Source organism: Ambystoma mexicanum, chromosome 6q (assembly GCF_040938575.1).
Source record: "Ambystoma mexicanum isolate Mex_15411 chromosome 6q, UKY_AmexF1_1, whole genome shotgun sequence".
Classification (NCBI taxonomy): domain Eukaryota; kingdom Metazoa; phylum Chordata; class Amphibia; order Caudata; family Ambystomatidae; genus Ambystoma; species Ambystoma mexicanum.
Window position 1 is genome coordinate 1,140,808,230 of NC_090937.1, and position 21,377 is coordinate 1,140,829,606.

The following is a 21,377-nucleotide window of genomic DNA, read 5'->3' on the forward strand; positions in this document are numbered from 1 at the left end:
TGCTCTATTTAAGATTAATTTGTCTTAGATTATCAAGGTTCTCTCCAAAACCAACTTGTGTACATCCACTTTTTCCTTAGTCACTTCCTCCATTTTGCAGGGTTCACAGTGGTCCATGTTTGGTCCAGAGGAGTGGTATTTTGGGGGTTCCATAGATTTAGAAACCACTTCTAAGGAAAGGTTTCTCATGCTTCTAAAACTCCTTCTCGCATTCATTTCTTATAGATTGTTGCTCATGGATGAAACTGTTTCTACGGACGAGGTGTAAACTTCCTCAATCGTATATGTAGAGAGGTTTATTAGGTCAATCGAAGTCTCCTCCATTGAGTCTTCCAATTTTGAGTTATCATCAGGCTGTGGACCCTGTAGAAATGGTAATATAGACGGCTTAGAAGAACTCTGTACATTTCTTCTCTGAGGGCATGAAGGTGTGTACAACTTAAAAGCGACCTGCGCAGTCCTTCTACCAGTGCCATCTTGCTCAAGCTGCATAATTGGTAGTATATTTCTGGTAAATCGCTGAGTGCCACCTCCTGCACTCGATGATAGCCCATCTAGGGTCGTGTGCTTGTAGGCAATGGCTTTCTTTGTGATCTTTGCTGTAATCTTGGCTTTGGTCAATTTCTTCTTCAATACTTCTCTCTTTGTTTGGGGGGACTTGTTCTTAACATTGTCAGACGGAGTGAGCTGTGAAGAAATGTCATATATTTTTGGGTCGTTAGGAGGCCCACATGCCCCCGGAGTAATTGACCCCGTCTCTGCCCCTGCCTGAGCCCCACACAGAGGTATAGATATTGCATTTATGTCCAATTTCTCTGATAATTTGGGTTGAGCGCCCATAATTCGGGGAACTTCCTTCCTCGACTCCACGGTAGCCAGTTGGGTCTGTACCGGTGAAGGTCTCATCTCCTGCTCCTCTAATATTTGAATTGTGTCATCATCCTCGATAATCCCTGACTGGGGCACAGCCGAGAGTACAGGTAAGTTAATTATTGGTGCTCTAAGCAGAGATTTCGTGGGGAGTTCACTCCTTCTTTTAGTCTTCTGTATTTCTGCCATTGTTATAATCAATTTCAAAATGTTAGTAATGTCTTCCTTATTTTTGTCTAAGTTTCCTAGAATTCTTGTTACAAAGCCCTCCAAGAAAAAGGAGCTTGGTATGCAGCATTGCAATAAGGGTGGACTGGTTCCTCATTTGTTCACTCATTGTTTCGTGCAATTTCATACATGGGCCATAGTCATATACAAAGCTGCAATTAAGCCTGAATAAATAGGCGGCTGTTTTGGGGCCTGGTTTTTAACCTGCGCCACCGCCAGGTCCAGTAGGAGGTCTTCATTGGTGATTGGACAATTTTGTGGTGGAAACAAGGCCCTGTCTTGGGGCCCTATTTCGTCTTTTGAATTCATCTTTGATCTTTTAAATAAATGGAACTAAGAATCCGCTGAGGGATCTGCTCTCCTTTTAAGAGAGGAATTTCCTTCCCTTTGACCTTCACGGAAGCTTCTCTCCCCCAGATTATCTTTTAAGACATTTGTTAATGCACAGTTCTTCTCGTTAAATCGCACCGGACCCGTCGGTGCTGCTTTATCAGTCTGATTACAGCTCTCAACCACTAAGTCTGTACACAGTGCAGAAGACGTCCCGGACCGCTGGTATGTAAATCGAGCTATTGCTGCAGTGGTATCTGGCAGCAGCCCTCTAGGCTGCCAACACTTCTTAGACATTGACTGAGTTTGAAGGTTCCCCAAAAACTTCTCCTGAGCCTTTGCAAACCTATATATCCTCGGTGGGGAGGGTACGAACCCACCATTCTTAGTGGGGGAAGCTGGAGGACCTGTAGGGCCTCATTACGAGTTTGGAGGCAGCCATGCCCTTAATAAGGGAATGGCTGCCTCCAAACTCGGGTCCGGGTTCCCTGAATGGGGAAATACCGGGCCATTCCGACTCGGGCCCCCATAGGGCTCAATGGGAATGGGGAGGGAGCTAACAACGGGCCCGTTAATAACAGGCCCATTGTTAGCTCCCTGGTGCCCTCGCAGGACCAGCTATGGACGTCTGGTAAAACCAGATGTCCAAAGAGGGTCCCGCAAAGAAACCTCGTAATATGGCGGAGTGGGTTTAACGGCACTGGCACCATTACGAACGCCGGTAAACCCATTCCCTCCAGCCTCAAAATGAGGCCCTTAGACTTTGCACTGCTGAAAGGAGACTTCACTGCCGACACAGACCCTAATTCATGGAACCGTGCTAAGTGTATTTTTGCCGTGCAAAGTTCGGGCAGAGTAATTTTGTACTTCAAAAATGACTATGCGCTGACTTTGCCAGGACTTTGCACGGTAAAAATACACTTTGCACGGTTCCATGAATCAGGGTTTGTGTCGGCAGTGCAAATTCACTTTGTACCGGGCAAATATACCATGAATCAAGCCCTATTCTCAAAAAAAATGTGGGTGCAAATAAAATATGCGGTGGTGCATCCTAATCATTTGCGCTAGAAAAGGATGTGCCCTGTTCACAGTGGACACCAGAATGTGTGCATTACAGATACACACAGAAAGCTGCCCTTGTTTCCAATGTAAATGTGCAAGGCAGGATATGGAAGGGGACGTTTTTTGGCCAATCAAAATGCATCCTAAACTCATAAATGGGCTGTGCTTTGAAATGAGCCAAAACCATATGCATTCCCCTGCTCATGTTTGAAGTAGGAGCAGGGCAAAGCACAATGCATGAAAGTATCCATGGTTACCCTTTCATGTGTTTTGTATGCGTGACAGCGCGGGTATGAACCACTGTTGTCCCTCTTGCCCAAGCCCAGGCCCTCTGAAACTGTAATTCTGTTTGTTGATTTGCTTTTAATTTTTTTGCCCAATCCACAATAACAAGCCTTTAATGGCCGATCACTGTGCTGTGGATGGCCTGTCATACATTAGTGCTCGGAACGTGCTTTAAGCATTTGCTCTAGTGCAATGACCCCCCCTCCCCCACCAACCCCCCATATGTGCAAGCCACCTTTGCAGCTCTCTCCACGTTCCATAAAGTGTCTCAAGCAAACATAGTGCATTCTCGGCACTAACACCACTTTTACACATGGCCCCCTGCACTGTGCACAATCGTTCCGGCTGCATCGGTCCTGGCAATTGCCTTGTGCACTGGTGAGGTCAGAGAGCGTCTGATATGCGCATCATACAGACTTTGCCCCAAAAAGAAAACACTCCATATTAATATGAGACGTCTCAGTATCGGGGATCCCGTCCATGATGCGCAGCAATGGAGCCATGCAGAGAGTAAGCATGTTCCACAGAACAGGTCTCCGAGCTGAAGGTAAAGGGGGCACTGCCGAGCCAAGAAAGGAGCCTGGCGGACAGATCAATGCCTATAGTCAATGTCCTAAAAATGGTACTGGCAAAGTGAACAAGATTCAGGGTAAACAAGGGGTCTAATGCATTTCTACACTTTTGATACCAGACTCAGTGATGAACATTTTCTGTAAATCACTATTAATCAATATTTATAACAGAAAGTGCCTTTTAACACTAATATTGCTGAGTGATCACTACTCACAAGTGATGATTATTCCCAGAAATGATGCTTGAATGAAGTTGCAGATGAAATACTTACGCTGGTTCTGTGATCATTTTTCAGAACTTGGCCAGGTGGTCCACAGACAGATGCATACTTCCAACCAGAAAGCACAGCACTCCCTCCAGAATACACGGAGCAGATGTTCCAGCCATCAGCTCCCCTTTATTCTGGTAACCCTGATCATTTGGAAGACGAACCTCCTTTGCTGGAAGGTGAGTACACCTCAGTGTTCCTGCGGTTATATGCACATGTCTTGATCCTGCATTCACGCACATTGAATCCCCTTACAACCAGTGCGGGCTCTCAACATTACACAATCCAATAGAAATCTTAGAGTTTTAGAATATGCTTGAAAGAAGATGTTATTTTTCAAACTTAAGAGATGTTATGTCCATGGAAAACCGTGCAACTGATGGAGGAGCTTTGCAGCTTAAAACTCGGTGGCATCCACCCTGTAGTAATAACAATGTGTACATTACTCTTCCGTATGCCTTTTATATATATATATGGTAGGTTATTTATAATGCGCTTAATACCCAGTGGTTTCTAAGCGCGGACCCGGGGATCGAACCTGTTCTGCTCCAAGGAGAGCATGTTGCCCCTGAGCTATCCTCCCGAGCCTGTGAGTAGATCCCTTCTGCAATAGCCATACAGCATCAGTCAATAGGTAACACACCCCATCATACCCTGCTGTTTCGTGAGGTCCTTTTTTTTAGGAATATTAGTGAACATGTGTTTTGCACCTCATGGGACTCTTCCTCACGTCCTGTATTCGTTATCTCTGAGCAAAATAAAGCTGTCTAATTTTAGAATGAGAGTGTCTACTTTGGTAAAGTTATTTCGCATAGAAAAGACAGTGAAACATAAAGACGAAAGTCTAAGATGTCAAATTCATATATGACCATTTCAAATGTCAAAATGGACGAAACTTATCCGGGAACGTATCCTCTTTCGGCTCTTATCTATCTCTTTTAACTGCCTGAAACATTCAGGCCCTAGTTATCTCAGTGAGGAACTACGACCTAAAGTGAGCAAACATAATTTCAGATCCAACAAACAATATCATCTTATGCTTCCGGTATGTAAACTATCGCAAACCAAGGCTGGTGCCTTTTTCTCTGCAGCTCCTGTGGCCTGGAACAACTTGCCCTTGAAATTGAGATCAGAAAACTCCATTTGTGTATTTAGAAAAGGTTTGAAGACACATTTGTTTAAATAATCTACCTCTGGTTTACTAATTTCTTGATCTCTTTCTTACCCTTCTATTTGCTCAATCACTTCTCTCATCTGTTTGTCAGCGCCCTTAAGCCTTTGTGTCAGGGGTTTCTGCGCTATATAAATGTTAATAAATAAATAAATTAAAAAAAACCACAATCTCGAGTAAAAAGCAATTGATTCTTTTAATGAGGAATACTGCAGCACAGCGGAGTACACGTACCTCCCGTTGAGTGTAAATATTATGCAGGCTCATTGCCCAAAGTGATGTTAAAAGGTGCATCGCCTATACGCTGAGTTTAGTGCCACTTTTCTGCACTCTGGCACGTTTTCATGGTTTTTGCAGGTGGAGCTGGGGAACGGAATTATTTTCCATAAATCCATGCCCCTGACCCTTCCCCTCCAAACACCACTTGGTTTAACGTTAGCTTGCCATTTCCACCCCAACGTAAAGCCAATGGATTCCTATGGAATCCTCCAGTTTTTACTACCTTATCAAAGCAAGTGAATTGCATTGGAGTCCATTGTATAGTATTCCTGCATGTGTAACAATGAAAAAAAGGGCTAGGGTGATTTTGCCTCTTCTAGAACGTTTTTGCTGTTTTTAGTGCAAATGACGATAATTGCATGGAGGAGACTTAGTTGCATTGAAGTGCAAACATGCACGGTCTCTCTGTGCAATGTACTTCTTAAAATTATTCCCTATATATTTAGCATGCTTCTCGACTGTATATACATATTTGGCTATTTGTATTTAATGTACATCATTTATATTGTCCTTGTCCCTGCTCTTTGTCCTAATTCCCTGTTACCTCTATCGTCATCTACCACCACCTGGATCTAAATACACTTCTACACCTGTCAGTCCTTTTGCAAAACACTCGGTACAGTTGATGATCTCACCACTATGTATTCCTGTGATCAGCATTTCTGTTTCCGAGCACTTCTCCTGTTTCCCCAATAAATCCAAAATGAGAGTGAGAGAAATACATATTGTGGAAGGGGGAGAAGGAAGCAAATTTTTACATATAAGCCATATCAGTATATTCCTATATTCGCACCCGCGGAAGGGCGCTGAGCCAATCAGGTGGCTGGAAAAGCTGTTTCTAGCCCCTCAAGGCCCTTACTCGGTTGACGTCATTTCTTTTTTCTTTTTGAATGTGGGGAGGCACTACCTTAAACAAAATCAAACCTCTTCCCCACACCCGCTCCCATTCCCAACTACCTGCATATCCCCCTCCGGCTGCCATAGAAATGGAAAAGGAATGTAATCCCTTTTTCCTTTGTCAGGGGCCATCTTGTTATTTGTTTCCCTCTGGAGTTTGGCATCACTTGTGCTGGCAATCTCCAGAAGAAGAGAAAAAAATGTGCACCCTAGATAAACCCAGGAGTGCGAATGGCTTTCACCCTGTGGCCATGGCCGGTAACTTCCCGCAACCCTCATTGAGGTCCTCACTTCGCTTGGGCCTGCCTTGATTCGGTCTGGCAGGCCGTTACTGGCGATGGCCGCCACCATTGCTGAGGTGAAAACAATGTTCATATATGTGCAAGCCTAGTAAAGAGCCTTTTTTAATGACTCCTGTGTGTCCTAAATTAGACCTTATTTTATCCGCATGGAGATTGGTTGATTGAGCCTGATGGGATTAAAGGCGTTAAAGGCTTTATTTCAGATGTTAATAGAGATGTTTATCCAGGATTGACTGTTGATAAAGTGGTGGAGGCCTTATAATGCTGGTTGTAACAAAATGTCTGCTGCCTACTATGCCCTTTTATGTTTAAGACAGCGATAGTAAACACAGTCAGCCACATGTTGGAGAATTATATTTCAAAGGCTATTGAAACTGTCACATTTCCAGTCAATGCTTCTAAAATGTGTGCCCAGTTGAAATAGCGCAAGCCATATGTCTGGCTGATTCTTTTGTGAGATAGATATGTGGTGACACAGTCATCCACATGTTAGAATTGTGCCTCCATAAGGCTTGTATATAGGGAGTATAATCCATCATGTTGTAGGCCTTTGAATTGGTAAGCCTGGTCTAAAAAAGCTGGGTTTAAATACCATAATGACTTTGTGTTTCTCTGTACCCGATGAGGAAGGGGTTATGCCTGACATGGAACAGTGGCATTTTGAGGCCTCTGGGAAGCCCCTTGTGGCTGCAATCCAGGCCCATTGACATCTTCTGGTGGTTTGGTGGGGCATGGGTCATGGCTGAAGGCCATAACCTAACTTAGTTCCATTGCCAGTGACCCATGGCCTGAAATGTAGTAAAGTGGCCAATGGACTCAGTACAGCTATTTATGGTGGCTTGAAGAGGCTTTGGGCACAGTTGGAGTAAAAGGGCCTCACGTCCAGCCCCAGCCAAGGCATGCTGCAGGCAAAGTGGCCACAGTCTTCTCATGCTCAACACAAAACACTGGAACCAGTGGATCCAAGAGTCCCCAGTAATTCACAAGCTTTAAGTCCTATTTCTTTTCTTTGGGTTATTAGCCGTGAAACAGTACATAAAATACATTAAAGGAAAATAGATCACTAAAATGATATTCAAGTAAATCAAATATCTACAGTTAAATCCCAAATAAATAATTGAAAACATGTCTCATTTAGCAAGCACAATGTCTCCAGACATAACCAAAAAGACAGAAAAAGCAACAAATTAGAGAGACATTTACAAAGTGAAGCTACATTCGGAGTTCTAATATCCCTAACATTCCTGAAATATGAGTACAGCGGCCATAAAAAAAACAAAGTGAAGATCACTTTCTTCACGCAATGTGCAAAAATAGAAAGACTTTAAGGACTTTGTGTCGCGCCAATTGTTAATGGATGCGAGAAGGAAGGCCATTCGGTCAGAAATGAAAATAAAATAACTTCTGGATGGAAGTTATGAATTATATGACGATTTTGCCGAAATTAATAGTCCATTGCTAGTGGCAATGGTCAACTCACAACGTGGAGCCCATTATATGCAGTTTTATTGTCTGGGAGGTCCACGTTAGGGACACTGCAATTAGTCCACTAAATAAAGCAGATTAAGACCTAGGTGCATTTGCTTTATGGGGCACAACCACTTCCAGTTTTGCAATGAACCAGATCAAATGTTGAGGTCCGCAATCGTGCGGTTCAGCGCGTCGGCGCACCTCCACAACGCTCGACAGCTGGGAGCCACCGGCGTCCGACTGCAGCGGGGAGAGAAGCGCTCCGGACCACGTCGTGAGCCCCCCCCCGGACTGCAGGTCAGCACACACATCACGGCGCAGCCCACAAGCCGCCGGACTACAAAGGAAGGGAGGGGCGCGGGGAACGAGCGCCCGCTCCTCTACATACCTCCCGGCGTGACACCTGAACAGTACAGGCGCCCGCCCCCAGAAAGGAACAGGCCCCAAGGCGACATTGGGAGGGGCACACCACACGGGCAGGCACAGCCCCAACGCAGGAGCACGGGGACAAGCTCACCGTCAGGGGCACGTCGGTCAGCGAAAAGCTGTTCAAGATGTCGGACACTGCAAGCACGCCCGCTTCATCCACGGGAGGGGCAAGCACCGCAGCAGCCTCACCAGGAGGTGGAGATGGAAATCAAGGCAACAATCTGCCTACTCACACGGAAGGAGGAGCAGCACAGGTGATGCACATGCCAAACCCCTTCGAAATTAGAGACACTTCAAATCTGGGACCCCGATGGACCATATGGCTCAGAGACTTCAAATTCTACACGGGAGCGATAGGGCTAACTGATGACGCAAGGTTGAAGAACACACTGTTCATGGCAGTTGGGCAAGCGGTGAGGGACATAGCCGGAGAGCTACTCAACATCGACACAGTAACATACGGCGAACTCCATGCCAAATTATCTGAATACTTCGCCCCACACACGAACGTTGACTATGAACGTCACGTATTCCACACGACCAGGCAAGAAAAGGGCGAATCCATAGACAATTCCGTTATGCGCCTGCGCATAAAACTAAAGCATTGTGAATTCCACAAATATTCAAACGAAGAAGCCCTCAGATCGCAAGTGATCGCGGGATGCCTCTCGCAACCTTTTTGCAAACAACTCCTGCAGAAACAAAGGTCACTCGAAGAAATCCTAGCACTGGCTCGCATGGAGGCCGCCGTAGATTCGCAACTAGACAATCTGGGGAAAGTCTCCATACAACAGCCAGGAGAACACACGGAATCTGTCAACAAACTCCACACAAACCCCAGCCAGGGAGGGAGGCGCACAGAGGCCACCTGCTACAAGTGCGGATACGAATATCCGCACGCCGGGGAGTGCCCAGCCCTGGGACAACAATGCGCACTTCAGGGCCATGTGCAAGAACGCCCCAGTGCACGCACATGGCAGACCCCGGACACAAGAGAGGCGCCGATACAGTCGGCAGAGCCCGCCCAGATCCAGAGGAGAGAGTGACCGGAAGCCGACGAAAAGAGAAGACAGCAGCAGATCCAGCCACTATTCCCGGGACGACAGACGCTCGTCGGAGGACACGCGGCGCTCCCACTGAAGACGTTACGTCCGATACATAGAAACGCGATCCCCCACCAGCAGCGACACCCCGTCCTCAGGGGATGACCAGAGGAAAAAGGGCTACGTGTGGGCCGACAAGACCAACACGGCAGCCACACAGCACAGCCCTATACTCACGTTAAACCTAAATAACACGCCAGTGAAGTTTCTCAAAGTCACCGGGGCCACGGTGAATATTATTAACGAACAAACCTAGGAAGCACTGACTCCACCTCCCAAAATCAAGAAGGCCGAGATAGACATTTACCCATATGGATCCACGACTCCCCTACCGTGCAAAGGCACAATAACAGCATGGTGCACCCACAAAGACCACTCCGCGAGAATCCCGCTACATATCCTCAGAACGGAAGCCGATAGCGGCTGCATCCTAAGCTTCAGGACAGCTGTGGAAATGGGCCTGGTACACATTCTCTATCAGCTGATGGCCCACAAGTACTTCGCCAAACCGGAGATTATTGAATAGACCATCCCTAAACTATTCCACGGCCTAGGAAAACTGAAACACCGGAAAGTACACCTGCATATAGACCCACTCACCAAACCAGTAGCCCAACACTACCGCGGGATTCCATTTAACATTCAAAGACAAGTGGAAGAAGAACTTGATAAACTCATCAAGATGGACGTTATTGAACCAGTATCGGGGCCCACCCCCTGGGTCTCACCCATCGTCCCTGTCCCCAAGAAGACACCGGACGGGTCCATCCGTCTGTGCGTCGACATGCGCAGAGCAAACACCGCCATCGAGAGAGAGAGACACCAGGTGCCCAGGATCACAGATATGATCCATCTCTTACACGGATCAAGAGTTTTCTCAAAACTGGACCTGATGAAAGGGTATCACCAGATCGAAATCGCAGCCAAGTCCAGATATATCACCACGTTCGTTACCCACCTCGGGTTATTTCAATACAAAAGACTCAGTTTCGGCATCTCTTCAGCGGCTGAAATCTTCCAAGAAGAGATTCACAAAGTTATTCGGCACATCCCAAACTGTCTGAATTATTCAGATGACGTCCTGGTATATGGCAAAACGCAAGAAGAACACGACAGGGTGCTCCACAAAGTGTGTCAGGCGATGGAAGAGGCCGGCCTCACACTAAACAAGGCGAAGTGTGAATTCTCCAAGGGATCCCTGAGATTCTTCGGTCACATATTCTCAGGGAAGGGCATGAGGCCGGACCCGGAAAAAGTACAAGCTCTGAACTCTGACACCCCGCCCGTGAACACAACGGATCTGCGCTCGTTCCTGGGCCTAGCTAGCTATTACTCCAGATACCTAAAAGACTATGCCACAGTCAGCAACCCCCTCCGACTGCTCACGCGCAAGGACACACCGTTCGTATGGTCGAAGGAGTGTCAAGAGGCGTTCAAAGCCATCAGGAGCGCCATTTCACAGGCAGAGGACATGGCGTACTTTGATGCCCGACGAGACACCGAGGTGATCGTAGATGCCAGCCCGGTAGGCCTTGGTGCCATCCTGACACAAAAAGATCCGGAAGAACCACGAAATGTCCACATAGTCGCATACGCCAGCAGGAGTCTAACAACCACAGAACAGGCATACTCCCAGGCGGAAAAGGAGAGCTTGGTGGTAGTATGGGCCTGTGAGTACTTTCACCTGTTCCTCTTCGGCAAGAGATTCACAATAGTCACGGATCACCAGGCCCTCCTGACCATCTACGGAAACCCTAAAGCCATTATGCCACCAAGGATAGCCAGATGGGGCCTGAGGCTACAAGACTACCAATTCACGGTAAAACATCAGCCCGGAAAGGAGGACAATCCGGCCGACTATCTTTCCCGTCACCCCGCGACATCCACGGTGTCTCAACCCTCCATTGCGGACGCGTACATTAACTACGTCATTCACCACCTACAACCGCTGCCCATAGGATGGGCAGAAATAGCAGCTCAGTCGGAATCGGATCCTGCACTACACATCGTTAGACACTGCCTACTAACAGACAACAGGGCCCTCATGAGGCAGCAAGTGAAGGCGGAAGCGGACGAAGTCAAAGAAGAGGTTAAAGGGCTACATCTAGTCCGTGACGAATTGACAGTGGTGGAGGACATGCTACTACTAAAAGGGTGCAAAGTCGTCATTCCAAGGACACTCGGGGAGAGGACGATACACCTGGCCCATGAAGGACATCGCGGGGTAGTGGCCACGAAACGACTTCTCCGGCAGAAGGTGTGGTTCCCACAGCTCGACAGCCTAGTAGAAACCATTGTAGGGGGATGCCACATCTGCGCACGGGTAGCTCCGCCGCCACACCCGAATCCGTTACAAATGTCACCGCTCCCCACTAAAGTATGGGAGGAGCTAGCAGTGGACCTGTTCGGACCATTGAATGATGGCACGCACGTCGTGGTACTCATGGATGAACATTCGAGATATCCCGACACCCAGATCGTGGAAAGCAGTGCAACATCGAGCGTTATTCCCACCCTCGACCGGATGCTGTCAGCGTACGGGATCCCCAAAATCATAAAGTCAGACAACGGTCCCACCTTCATAAGTCACGAGTTTCAAAAGTTCGCACGATACATGGGATTCCAACATCAAAAGATAACACCCAGATGGCCTCAGGCAAATGGCATGGTCGAAAGATTCATGACCAACGTCAAGAGAACACTACAGATCGCCCACATCCAAAATAAACACTTCGAGCAGGCCCTCAATCAACTGCTCAGAGAGTATCGTCACACGCCACACAGCACCACCGGCATATGCCCGGCGGACCTGCTATTCCGGAGGCCGATCACCACAAGTCTACCCGAGGACCCAAGACCCGAGGGCGCGACCAACCTTGAACAAGAAGCAAGAGTCAATGATGAAAGGAACAAAGCGCAAATGAAGGAAGCAACGGACAGAAAGAGAAAACCTCATGCAGCCAGGTGACGAAGTATGGGTCAGACAACCCAAACACAGAAAAGAAGAAGCAACCTTCGCACCCACTCCTCTCGTCGTCACTCATAAGAAAGGAACGACGGTCACAGTACAAAGAAGTGACTGCGCGTCCATAACCCGAAATAGCTTACAGTTTAAGCGGGTAAGGCCCCACCACGGAGAGAGGTGGGAATGGGACAAAGACAGTGACGAGGGTGGTCCGTCAGAGGAACCCTACCAAGGAGACGCCGAGGAGTCGGAGACAGAAAGGGACAGCGCAACCCCTGTCAGAGTCTGTGCGACACCGGGCGGGGCGAGACGCCCTCAGAGGAGCCGCATCAAGCCGCTCCGCCTTATAGAAGAAATGGGGTAAGGAGACAGGAGCATCTTGCATGTTAAAAAGGGGGAGATGTCAGCCCACCCGCATCGTTGTGTTGGGGCCGGCCGCCATTGCGGCTGTAACGTAGTGACGTCCAGGACGTGACGTCAGGGGAAGGGGAGGGACGGGAAGGGAGTTCGGCAGTTGCCGCCATAGGAGAATAAAGGAAGGTTATGTGCATACCTGGCTCCCGCGTGTTATTGCAGCGAGGCCTGCGCGCGCGGCGTAATCCTCGCGCTGCGGCTCGACAACAGTGAACTCAGAATTAACGGGGGTGTGGAGCCTCGTGTACAGTAAACTCATTCCCCAGCTCTACATCAAGAGGGATCACAAAGAGTGACAGGGGAGCAGCAACATTTGCTTCCCAAAGTTGTTTCATCATTCACGTCTGGACCAAAGAATAAGCATAGGAATGATATACTTCTGTTGTTGCAGTAATTGTTCTGCTTCTAAAATGGCTGGCAAAAGCCAGAGACAGATCAGCTTGTCTTCTCAAAATGATTTCACTGCAGATAACTTGTTACTTCCATGAACCATTTTGACCAAATATGAGGCAAATATGAGGCCAACGTCGTCATATTCACTGACCTGTTGTAGCTGAAGACCATTTATCATTTCATTGGTGTTGCTTTTCTTCCATGACCAGCCATCACTACCTTTTTTGAGCTTAATGTCCCGTCCTCGTTCATCAATAATGAGTTAGTGAACTGTTTACGCAATCGCAGTGGGGATTTGCATAATATAGCTGCAACATCTGCATAATGATGATGCATGGGGCATCTGCCTCTTGATTTGAAATTGTTCCGCAGAATTGCATGCAGTACCCTCTGGCCGCACCACATACAATTAGAACTACAGGTGTAAGCAAAACCAACCTTTGGTATAAGTCTGTACCATACAGTTTTGTGGTAGCGTTGCTGAGCAGCCAGGCTTATCTCAAGAGGGAATGTGAGCAGTACAATGATGTTACACAGAGGTCTTACAATCACAGTGGTTCAAGTAGACACTTACACTCAAGGTTTCTTGGTAAAACACTTATTAATTTATTACACAATCATTTAGAAAACATTCGCTAGCAGGAGGCAACTTAATATTATGCACAAATACACTTCTATACCAAACCAATACGTTTCAGGGTAAATTAGGCTCCCCTGAAATAGGAGCAAAATGGCATTTCAGTTACTTTGAATGGAAGTAAAAAGGCACATGTTAATAGAATAGATCACACATTCTTTCTTAGGCAGTGCAAATAGTTTCAGTTCACCAGAGGACTCGATTCAGTTCAATAGGCCTAGGCCAAAATCAATGGGCTAGTGTCTTGGATGGGAAAGAGCCGTTCTTGTAGTAAACGGTAAAGTCTTTGCCAAAGTTCTCAGAAGTAGTTTGTACGAAAAAGAATCATATGTCGGGTCACAAGCTGATTAGGCCTGCAAGTTGGGAACGTTTCACAAACTTTCACTGCAAGAGGTAAATTCTCTCAATCGGGTTGGCACAGAACCTTAATATGAAGAAAAGATGCAGCTGAAGACGTTGGTTCCTGACAGTTCCTGCCGATCTCGCTGTTCCGGAGCCTGAGTTGTGGGGACAAGACGGAGGGTATCGGGGGACTCCTGCACTGCACGGGGACGGGTCAAAAAAGCTGGCAAAATGGAAGATCTTCCGTTCGAGTAGCTGTCGTCAAGCAGACAAGCTGGTGTCCTTCCCCCTGGTTAATCCTAACCAGCTCCAAGAATGGTATCCAGGTGGATTACGAGTTGATTGGTCCCACCAACTCAAAGGAAGAAGTTGTCCTTGAAGGGGCTTCTCTGTCGAGGTGAACTTGGCGATTTGGACCTGAAGCAGGGCTTCACCGGGCAAAACAACGGTCCAGGAGGTGCATCAGCCGTCCTCTTCCAGCTCGTCTTCGGTTCCTTCGTTCCAGTGGTCGACTCTGCTTTCCAGTCCAAGAGACTCACCTTTTAAACAGTTTTCCCCCATTTATTCCAGCCTACCTGCCACTCACCCAGTGGGGTGGCTGTCCTTGCCGGACAGTCAGCCAGCCAATCAGCCAGAGTGCATTTGGGTCTCCTAGGAGACTAAGCACAGGGAGTTTCGGGCACATCCCTCACTTCCTGCCCACCCCAGACACTCAGAGGCCAGAGGCGGTCTTGAGTCCTGAAGCCCGCCAAAGGCATGGAAACGAAGGGACCAAACCTAGTTTGGCATGCAGAGACAAACTCTAGAAGGACCTTTCCAAAAAGAAATGGCGAAAAAAGAAGACGGGACCCATTTAAATAAAGGGGCTTAAGGTGTCATCTTGAAAAACATGGCTCCTGCGATTTTTAGCTACCGATGTTCGCGGTCGGGAAACATCATGGTAGTTTGTTGTAAAACCACTGCCACCAACCATTTTGATAGGAAAGGGTAGCATTTGACTGCTACATGCGTTCCTAGACACAGGGGATACTAGGTAACCTATAGGAAGATAGTGTGGGCTGAGTCTAGGAATTTAAAAAGACTAGTAAAGTCAATTTAACCTTACATTCTCTGGGAAAGAGTAGTTCATCCCAGAGAAGGTATTCAAACCTTTGGGAAGTCTAAAAAGACATCCCTGTGTTACTACACTGAGGGTGCTGTGTAACACACATGAAAATATACCTATGGAGTTATCTTAAAACTCCATAATCAAAGAACACAAAGGTAAAACACACATCAAAATACATGAAAGATTGGGAAAGAAGGCTCACACTCTTTCCAGGTAAAAAAATCAAGTCCTCAAAATCCAGCAAAGTTGCTGGGGGTCTCTAAGGTGAAGGGAATTAGCACATTTATGTGAATTCTCCCTAACAGAAATCCCAAACATCAGATTTGAAAATAATCAAGTCAGTGCTTAATTTGTGGGGGTGTTTGCCAGGGTTCAGCCCTTGCAATTATTTCGGAGCCCCCTGAACTTACTGTCTCAGCCTCAGTTCAATTAATATTTGGTGTCAGTCACCCAAGAAACATCTATAAAATCAGAAAAGAATGTTAACAATGTTTGTGTTTGAAGACACACTTAAACATGTGTCACATATCAAGAAACATACAATATTTTATGTCAAGTTGATTGGAATTTGTAAAATCACATATCTGCCATAGTCAGTACGTCCATTAACCCAATGAGCCAGTGGGAGTTGCAGCTTTAATCCCATACATGTTGACACTGAGGTGAGGAGCTGTGGGTCGAGGCAACAGTGAGTGGAATGTTACCTGTCCTGATATGTTATGGGTGTGCTAGAAAATATTTGAGCATTGGCCATAATTACTTTGTATATGGAGCGAAACAAATAACATCTTGAATTAAGCATCCTGTGAAATAAAATCACGCTTCCCCAGTTGTAAATGAAGAGGAATGGAATGAGTAACGCAAGGGAGTTGCAACATTTCCTTAAAAAAAAAAAATTCATTCATTATTCCCATTCAAGTTTTCTAATGGGAATAAGGGTCCACAGTTCTGCACCATACAATGAGCCTGGGTATTATAAACTTGCATTGTTGCAGTAATATCTCTTTCCACAAAACCATTGGCAAAAGTCAGAGACGCACCAGCCTGTCCTCTTAATTATTTCACTGCAGATGACGTAATCCCATTGGGGATTTGAATGATATGGTGGCATCATCAGTGTAAAGTAATATCCCTTACTTTAGGCCCTCTACGCACAGGGCATTTGCCTCTGGATAGGAAATTTTCCCAGATAACTCATTAATGAATTGGAGAATCAACCTTCGGGTTGACACGCACCCCCGGCATACCGCTGCCGTAATGGGAACTGGGAGATCCATCTACACCTCACACAGTTTATCACAATCAATATTGTCAAATGCCATTCTGCATCAATGAAGGCAAAATACAACGTGCTTTTGGTATGGAACACAAAAGCTTTGCACTATCATTGAAACTAAGAATCCCTTATCGATTGTTGACCTCCTCTTTTTGAATACTGCCTGGGCATCAGCCAGGCCTGACTCAAATCATCCCATGAATCGTGGCACTAAAAAATTCCCATACAGCTTAGGCAACCCGTCTATTAGAGAAATGGTTTGTTAATTTTTGGGTTTAACATAGAAATAGGAATAATTTCAGCTAAATGCCATTTAGTTGGAATATACTCGCCTGTGCTAAAATCGTTAGATTACAACGGTAAGAAAGAAACCCACATTTATTGTTAATACTTAAATACACATACATCTATGGGAAGCTTACATGAGCCAGGAGTCCTGGCAGACTTTTGGGACATTAGAGCTTGACCTACCTCAGAAATGGTGAAAACAAAGATTTTAGAGGTTTCATCAAGCACCATGGGTGAAGGTGAACAAGCACCTAGGCCATCTCAAGGTTTTTTGTTATTGTATACCAAATTAAAATGCTCAATCCAAATTTCCGTCTCTTTCTTTTCCTGCCCCCTCTAATTCCTCTGCATCATCCTATTTGACAACCACGTAGTGCTACATTTATTCTTACGTTCCCCACCTTAACCCTTCCAAGACAGGAATCCTGTTCTTGCCTCCTTTTGTCCACCTTCCACCTCTCCCCCCACTGGCCTCTTCTTCCCACCTACTATTATCCCTTTTTCTTTTTCGTCTTGAGACGTAAGACTAAAGCGTGATCGTTGACTCCTCCCTCGTCTTCTCTTCACATATAACCAACACTGCATGCATCTGTCATTTTCATCGCTACGAACTTTGTCGTGCTTGTCCTTTTCTTTCTTTTCTGATTGTAATAAAAAAGAAAGTTCAGCAAAGTATGAAGGAATGCACTTATATGCTGTGAGAGTAGCACTGTAAAAGGGCAGGGGGCTCTTTCTGATATCTGTGAAAATAAAAGCTTAATAAAATGAATCCATAAATCCTGGACCACAGGTAAGTATAATATTGCGTAGTGGTAGAGTGAAACGCAGTAAATAGGCCCTAAAAGCTTCCTTCTGCTTTAAACGTGTTTGAGCATTTTGTTCGCGGCAAAGGCCGCTGCAGCTGGTAAATTAGTGCAGAGTCTCTGATCCCAGGCCAGCATTAAGAGAAGCATACAGTGGTTGTTATTTTTCAAGGTCCCCAGTTTAGAGCTCACAGGTTCCGCCAGCAAATAATTAATACATGACAATTTTATAAATCAAAATCATTTATGAAATGCGATTTTCTAATGGAACCCGCAAGAACCTCTGCAGTTTTAAATCGCTGGTAGAAGGTTTTCCCTGGGAAAAGGGTTAGAGTGTCTCCGATATGCAACATTTATGCAGTAGTATGTCTGTGGTTCCAGGCTCTGATGGTGTCATGGTGAAGGACCAGTCTCATGGGAATGAGGATGAGGCCTCATACTCCCATTCTTATGTTCTCCACTTTCTTTGTATTGTTTTCAAGAGTCTACTTGGCCTTGCCCAAGCTTACCTCTTCTCTTTGGTCTCTTCCTACCCCCCCCATACCCCTCTCTGTTCTCGATCACTGTACCTCTTCTCTATACCTAAGCACCTTGGTTCATCCTCTCCTTTTCATTGCAAGCTCACCTTCTTTCAATCCTATCTGTCTCTTAATTGACTCTCTGTTTGCTTTGATCCTTATTTTCTTCCTTCACCTGTTTGTGTATGGTTTTATATTTCTGCTTTGTAAAAATACAGTTGTTCTATTACAGGCATATTTGGAGACAGGATTTGATATTAGAGTCACCTTAATTTGTAATCCGTCAAGAAGATTGTGGGTCTACTGCTGACATGAAATGCTCCTAGTTGTGTTGTGAGTGCACCTTCCTTTCTGACAACAAAGAGCTTAATAGAAATAATTAGTTTTTGCTATTTAAGTGCATTCGGCTAGCTTCAGAGATCTTAAGCCATTAATAAGATCATTTTTCACCTGCCTCCAGTCCTTGTCAAACTACCCTCTGCGAACACTACTATTTTCATTTATTAGCTTTCTGTGCAGGGAAATATAAGGACAATGGAGTTTACTAGATTTTGATATAAAACACAAGTCGGCCTGACTTGTCAAAAAGAGTAAGATTCAAGTAAAGGGGTTGGTTGCCAATTAATTTATTTTTTATAACTCTGTTTATTGACATGTTCATGAATAAACAACAAAACAATACAATCATACAAAATTTTGATCCATGCTACCCTTCCTTCTCGCAACCAACCTGACCCACTCCCCTTCATTCCCAAATCCAGTCTTGCCTTTCCAGCACTCCATGTCTGCATTTTATTGGAGGGTCTTGCCCTCCTCCTTACCTCATCACCTCCTCCCACTTTCCCCATATGTTCAGGTACTTCCCTGGCCAACCTCTGTTCCTATATGTTATTTCCTCCATGCTACGACAATGTTCCATACCTGTCTTCTAGTCCTCCATCTTGGGCATTTCTCTGGATCCCCACTTTGCCGCGAAGTCCCTTTTAACCACCATTGCAGCTATTGAAATCAGTTTGTTTTCCCATCTGCTCCCTTCATATTCCCCACTTGTGTGTGATAGTAGCATCTTGGGATCTTTACGTACTGTGCTTCCTTGCGCCCTTGACAGTTTATTGAGGACCTTTTCCCATTATTCGGATACAAATTGGCACTCCCAGAGCAGGTGGTAAAAGGTGCCTGTTGCATGCCTGCACTTAAGGCACATGTTACGTTCGGCTCTCCACATCCTGTTCAACCTGTCCCTCGAGTAATACACCCTGTGCAATATCTTGTACGTTTTCAGTCTCATCCGTGAGGATACAGTGGTCTGCAACAACATTTCCTCCACCCATTCCTCGCTTTCTAAGGTCCTGAGATCCCTTTTCCATGGGTCCTTCAATTGAGTCAGTGGGGAGGCAGTGAAATTATTAATGACCTGATATAGCGTGGAAATCACTTTCTCCTACAGCTCGTCCATGAAGAGTTTGACTTCCAGGGGACTTTTCTCCAGGAGGTCAAAATTACCCCAAAATTATACCATTATAGCATGTATCAATCACAGATATGTGAACTCTTCTTCTGGGGCCAGGCCATACTTCTCTCTTCTGGCCTGGAATAATATCAGCCCATCGTTTTCAATCACATCTCCCACTTTACTCATTCCCACCCTAACCAATCACAGTCCCGGGATTCATCACTTAGTGACTTTCTCTTTCATCCCATAGCTATTGTGCTTTATTCCTGTATCCAGTCTCTTCCCCGCTGGGGGTAAATGGTGCCACCCAGGGACCCCGTAGAGTATTTGCATTGGGTCTACTCCTTGCTTGGATACTAGCTCAAGTCTGGTGTGGGAGAGATTCCTCACCCCGAGCAACCATTCACTTGCAACCATCAGGTGGGCTTCCCAGAAATACTTTTTAATGTTAGATAGTTCAATCCCTCCTTCCCATACAGATCTTGTCAGTATGGTCATGGCTATTTGTGGGTTCTTATTACACCATATAACCCCCCCCTCCTCATGGCATTGATCACATCAAATTGTGTCTTGGGTATCCGCACTGGAGTGTTTTGTACGATATATAAACAACCAGGGAAGTGCCAGCATCTTGAGAACATTCATTCTCCCTATCAGTGTCACTGGCAATGCAGCCAAGTGCTTGCCGCCCTCTCTTAAACGGTGGATTAATGGGTCAAGGTTGCCTTCCAAGAACTTCCCTGCTTCCCGGTACAACTGTATCTCAAAGTATTTGAACCTTTCCTCATCCACCCGAAGGAGACAGCTCATCTGTATTTCAGATTTCCTGCCTATTACTGGCTTTATTACCAATTTGTCCCAGTTAATTTTGAGTCTGCAGTGTCACTCAAACACCCGCAATGTTTCTATTATTCTCGTGCCTGATCTTTCTGGGTCCCCCAAATATATGAGGAGATTGTCTGCATAGAAGGAGAGCTTGTCCTCCCAGTCCCTGGGCCATTTTAACCCTCGATCAGAGGGTCCAGTCTGATTCTCTGTGCTTATGGTTCAATTGCCATAAGGAATAACAAGGTTGATGGTGGGCATCCCTGTCAGGTGCCTCTCTGCAGCAGGAACATGCAAGATATGTGACCATTGACCATCACCTGAGCCAGTGGTCGTGCGTATCGTAGCCGTACCCACCCCAAGTAGTTGGGTCCAAATCCCTTCTTGGCCATTACCTCCCAGAGGCAATTCCACACTACAGAATCAAAGGCTTTCTCTGAATCTAGTACCATCACCGAGTAATTCTGAGAGCACCAATGCAATGTGTATCCTTCTCAAGCTCATCCGGGTAGTTCGCCCAGGCACAAAGGCGCATTGATCTGAGTGTATTAACCGACCTATCACTGGATGAAGTGTGCTTGCCATAACCTTCGCCAATATTGTCACCTCCACATTCAGTAATGAGAAGGGCTGACATGATGGACATTCGCTGGGAGGCCTCCCCTTTTTTGAATGACCACAATGGATGTATGAAGGCTCATAACTGCATTGGAAAGTCAAATGCGGTCACACTTTGATCGTAGTTTTGAGTGGCACTGTACTGTTCACGAGTGGGGACTGCCGCTTCTTGGTGTACATATTGGTTAGTGGCGTGTGGGAGCATGGGAACAGTTTATCATGAATATGTGTAATATTAGGCAACATGGTCATGATGGAGCATCAGGTCTGTTGGAAGCTGCAAGTTACATTTAGCATTTGTAATTTGTAATTGAGTGTTTATAACGCACTTAATAGCCAGAGATTTCTAAGTGCAGACCCGGGGATCAAACCTGTGTTACTCCACTTTGTCTTGCTTCCAAGGCGAGCCTGTTGCCCCTGAGCTATCCTCCCGGCCCAAGCATTGTGGATGGAGCGGTTTCTTTTAGGGT

The 21,377-nt window shown here is 46.0% G+C and overlaps 1 protein-coding gene across 2 annotated transcripts in view; it reads left to right on the forward strand.

Annotated features, from left to right (window-relative positions):
• Nucleotides 1-21,377, forward strand: part of YIPF7 (Yip1 domain family member 7) — a 747,023-nt gene that overhangs the window by 281,187 nt on the left and 444,459 nt on the right. For both annotated transcript variants that reach the window (XM_069631733.1, XM_069631734.1), the window contains exon 3: nt 3,644-3,795. In XM_069631733.1, coding sequence (XP_069487834.1) covers nt 3,644-3,795 — 152 coding nt within the window. The remainder of the gene's footprint in view (nt 1-3,643; nt 3,796-21,377) is intronic.